Raw genomic sequence first — 5210 nt, forward strand, 5'->3', positions numbered from 1 at the left:
ATAAATACCACATGAAAATCTTTAAAAACTTTTAAATTACATTTATTTATGGGAGGGGGCATGTATGTACCATGGCACAAATGTAGAGGGCAGAGGTCAACTTACAAGAGTCAGTTTTCTTCTTCTGCCATGTGGGTCCTGAAGACCAAGCTCAGGTTGTCAGGCTTGGTGCTAAGTGTCTTTCTTTTGAGCCACTTCACCAGTCCTACATGCCATGAAATTCTGTTTTATGTGTGCATACTTGGGGATGAGGTTTGTTCTCTGTTTTTCTCTTTATCTTGCTTCTGATGATGGAGCCTGCATCTTCTTAGCCATAGAGGAAGTCATTCTGATGCTGAGTTACATCCCATCTTTGAGTATTTTCAAATAGCTAACAAATTTCCACCTTGTTTTGTGTTCAGGCAATGTGTTTGGAATGATGGATACTGTTTTTAATTGTATTTCTTCAGTGAAGGATTTGTTCCTAGAAATGGGGTTCCAGAGTGAAAGGGATTCACATTAATAGTTTGTATAGATGTTGACAGATTGCTCTGCTCATCTTCACTTCCTGATGCTCAGTGGAGAAAATCCACCAACTATGGACACAGTTCACAACAAATGTTCAAGGATGATGGGATAGAAAATGAGAAGAGACCTGGGCCTCAAACTTGCCAGCATGTGTCAGATGTAGGCAGCTTGTCACCAGCTGTGCTGTGTGAGAACCTATCTTTACCTGCTCAAACTTTTCTTACTTTGATTAAAAAATATATACAGGGCATCTAAAATACTAACAGCCATTTCAAACCTCCTTTTCTGAAGAGATCAAAGCAGCATGGCTTTTCAAATATTATTGAGCATGACAACATTCAGTCACGTGTCCATCCCTGTGAATCATCAAAAATGGGCTGAGAAATGCATAACCAAGGGTCAGAAATTCTTGAAACTGAATTGTTAAGGAGTCATTCTTTAAAGAGGAAGATAAATATAAAGAAACAACACAATCAGTCCAATAAAAGAAAAGAAAACAGAGCATCAGAAGGAGGACACTTTGAGCAGCTCTCAGTTCAGGGGGAACTCTGTAGAGCTTGGAGTTCTGAGTGTAGAGGACATGCTGGTGGTGTTTGTGGAGAAGAAGTACCATGTAGCCACTGGCCCCTCCCATGGCACCCTGAAACACTGCATCTCTCAGGACCATAAGGGTGAGAAAAACATTGTTTATTTTCTGATTTTCTCTTTTGAAATAACAATATTCACTATTCTTAAGCAGTGGTAATGTGTTTGTACCTTTGTCTCTGAAGGAAAGGAGAAGGTTCATGCTGATCACGGAATTGAGAATCCAAAAGAAGAGCAGTGAGAGAAGCACATGTCCTGTAGACCTCAGTCTGAGCCTCCCCCAACAGGAGGCTCTGGGGCTCATGATGATGATCTGGACCACTGTGAGGAGACTGCTGGTGCAGATGGAGAGGCCCCGTGAAACCCTGTCTAGATAAACAGTAATGTGACAGCCCAGTTCACCAAAGAAGTGCCTCATACCTAAAGCTGCCATTGTCATGGCTATTCCCTTGGAAAAAAGCAGTATAGAATTTGTCAGAGCCAAGTGGATGAGGATAAGGTGTACAGCTTTCTTCCCAGAGTCCACAAAAGTGCATATATACCTCACAAAAATAGAAATATTTGCCACAGTGCCGAGTCCAGTTAGAAGAAGGAATATTGTTATGTTGCTAATATTCAAAACCATTTCTATCTTCTTGGGTGGAAAATTTGGGATCTCACAAGCAGAGTTTGGATAAAGTAACAGAATTGATATGTACCTGTAAAAAAACATTTCACATCATAGTGTGTTTCTGGTATACAAAAGACAGCTTTGACAGGTGGAATGGAACAGATTCTTTTTTAATCTAAAGAATTCTCATTTTCTTCTTGTCTTTATGGGACATCTTGTACCTTAAGTAATAACTGTGGGAAAAAATAAAAAATATATTTAAAATTACCAAAGAGATTAAATTACTTGACTTCAATATGAGTAAAATTAGATTACATATTCATATATATATGTGTATATATATATATATATATATATATGTATGTATGCCAGTATGTGTTGAAATAAATTGAAAAGTTTACTAACTCAAATATTTCCTTGCATTTTCTTTTTGATTCTGTTAACATTCCTATCAGTCAGGCCCTCAGTCCTGCACCTTCCTTCGCCTTTCCCCCACTTGAATTCCTAGTATGCAGACAATTATTTTAATAAATTGTCTCAAGAATAGTGCTTCACACTTGTCATACCAGCACTGGAAGAAGGGCAAGGCAGGAGGAACACTGTAAATTCAATACAGCCTGGGATCCATAGTGAGTTTCAAGTCAGCCACGGTCATTTAACAAGACCTTGTCTGAACCTACCCCAAGTACTCACAAAACAAAACAAATTCAATACTAAAAGGAACTATCCTATCTTATTGCATCAACATCAGCATCTTTCAGAGCAAGAGTATAAGAGGAACTTTTATTTGCCTCTTATTAACCCTCCAAGATAACAATCGAATTAGATGAATAAAACTTTCTTTTCCCTATGGCACTCAATGTGGTTGGTCAGAACACCCAACCTCATTGAAAAAGAAAATCACAAACATTGCAGAAGGAAAGGATAACTGAAAGAAGTGTCAGAGAAGAGAGGCCGTTTTACTGGAACAGCAATAGAGAGACAGGTTGCAGAGAAAGAACACAGGTGAAGATGGAAGAAGCCAGAAAAAGAGAAGGAGTCAGAAGATTAGAAAAGATCGCTGGAATTAATTTTTGGCCAAGCATAGTAATTCAGAGGCTAAGAGAAAAGCGAGATTGAATGTGTCAACTTGGAGAAGAGTTTGAGTCAGAACAGCTAAGTTGAACTAGCCAACCCAGAACTCAGTCAGAACAAGAAAGGGTGAGCTTATTAAGCAGTAAATTTCAGAGGCAGAAAATATTTTAGACCTCAGTAAGTCTATATGGAAGCTAGAAGCTTCTGGGACAAGGCAGAGGTTAGCAGACAGGCAGTAAGCCTCTGAGAAAACAGCTGGATTAGGCGAATAAAAGTTTCTTTTACAAGAAACCTTTCTTCTTCTGTGATGCCTTTTGTTTTGTTGCTATGTGATTTTGATTTTACAATAAATATAGCAAGGACCCACTTTGTGTCCTGTCTCTAGTTACTATATATTTGATTTATTTATCTTTATACTCCAGATTTGTCATTTTAAAACTAAGGTTTTGTGTTGGTTTTTGTTGTTGTTGTTGTTTTGTTTTATTTTTTTCCTGTTAATTTCACTGTGGACAAATTTCCCAAGATTAATTTTATACCTTCCCACCAAATCCAGCAGCACAGCACTTCACCATTGGTGCAACTGATAATGCTGAGGGAGTGGAGCCTGTGGTCTGGAAAAGCAGTACATCAACTGGATGCCATCAGACTGTGCCCGAGAGCAACCGTGGGGTGCTCCCGAGAAGGGTTCAGGAGAGGGCTGCTTTCCCTGAGGGAACCTGGACTAGATATGGTCAAGCTGCTATTGATCATGTAGAGAAAAGACATACTGGTGTGTGACGCTATGGGGTGAAGGCAGTTTGTGAGTTAGGAATCCCTAGTAATGCCTACAGATGATTTGTGGCTCCAAGGCTAAGTCAAATGTTCACCCTCACACCAGCCGTTATGGAATTGCAGCTCTATGTAGCCATATTCCTTATTGCGATGGCTACATTTACCCATGTCTGTTCTCTCAGACTGTTAATACAATAGGGTTGCTTCGATGTCTATCAGACTGACTTGATTTTCTGTCTTATCTTTTTGTATTTGTTATCAGTAGTGATAATGATTCCAAAGTTTCCATTAATGTGCAATGATGACACATTTGTGGAATGCAGTGTGATATGTTAACACACGAACATTTTTTACTGATCAAATTAGAGTAGTTACTGCTACTTGGTCTTGGTGAGGAGACCACTGTTGTCACCATTTTACCTTCTTAGAAGGCTCTGAGCTCCTTCTTTAAGCTCTTCACCCAGTGTGTCCTATTACCACGAATGGCTGTTGTGTGCTATGCTGAAGGACATTAGGTCTGACTTTTCTAAGACTATCTTTGGGCACTTGCTGATTTCCCAATGTTATGCCAGGTTCACAGGACCCTCAGAGACCACAAGGAGATGACTCTATGAAATAGCAAGAGAGCTTTATTACAGAGTAATCAAACTCGGGACCCAAGTCTCACTGGCACAGCAGTAGAGAAGTGGGACCCCAAGCTCTGCATGAGCAGAATTTTTAAAAGGAAAGTCTATGAGCCAGGAGTTTCCATGGCAGCAAGCAGTGGGTGCAAGCCTTGGCGTTACAGAATTGGGTGAAGTTTAGCAGGGCAGGGTGACTTTTTCTGAGGCACACAATCACAATGGCTAAGGCATATAATCACAATGGCTATTTTTCTAAACCATATCTGAAACATTGGGGAGAATTCTCCCACCCGATTCTCAACCGATTCCCATTGATTGTTGCCAGAGAGTTTGTCTCTATTTTCTATGAAGCATTTATTTTGTTATATTTCCTGGAGGCTGTTGGTAGGAGAGTTAACTTTGTTTTCTGCCAGGTGTACATTCTGTGATATTTCCTGGTACCTGAATTCAGTTCCCAGTCAAGATCTTTATTTCAAAATGGAGTTATGTTCAGGCTATCTTAAGTTCTTCACCCAACATTTACAGGAGAGGGAGAGCTGTTCCCCAGCCATCAGCTTTCAGAGTTTTACCTTTGGGTAATCGGTTTTCACACTTTTAGGCATGGATAAGATTTTACACTTTCACAGCTAACCTCTCCATTCTCAGTTCTCACCTGTAGGACATATATCAAACTAGAGTCTGTTTATAATTACTTTTCATTGTTGCACTAAGCCTCTGACAAGAAGCAGTTGGAGGGAGAAAGGGCTTGTCTGGCTCACAGCTTGAAGTCCAGCTGGGCAGGGAGCATGGTAGCAGGAGAGTGGGACAGTTGGTCCCATTCCTCAGCAGACAGGAAGCAGAGACAACGCTGATGCTCAGCCACCTTTTCCTAGGATCCTGGGCCCAGGCCACAGGATCCTGCTATCCAGGCCAGGTCCTCCCACCTCAGTTAAAACTCACTGGAAACTCTCACTGAAACACCCAGAGGTCTGTCTCTTCCTGAGACAGACCTCTTCAACCTGAACCCACTCAGGTTGACAGTGAAGATTAACTTGTGCACA

The 5210-nt window shown here is 40.6% G+C and overlaps 1 protein-coding gene across 1 annotated transcript; it reads right to left on the reverse strand.

Moving 5' to 3' along the window:
* Positions 1-826: 826 nt before the first annotated feature.
* On the reverse strand, positions 827-1720 carry LOC110562758 (putative vomeronasal receptor-like protein 4). The gene has a single exon (XM_021659636.1). It carries the CDS (start codon positions 1715-1717, stop codon positions 827-829), a length of 891 nt encoding a protein of 296 aa, XP_021515311.1. The 5' UTR covers positions 1718-1720.
* Between the last annotated feature and the right edge of the window lie 3490 nt (positions 1721-5210).

The sequence above is a fragment of the Meriones unguiculatus genome, chromosome 19 (assembly GCF_030254825.1).
Source record: "Meriones unguiculatus strain TT.TT164.6M chromosome 19, Bangor_MerUng_6.1, whole genome shotgun sequence".
Lineage (NCBI taxonomy): Eukaryota > Metazoa > Chordata > Mammalia > Rodentia > Muridae > Meriones > Meriones unguiculatus.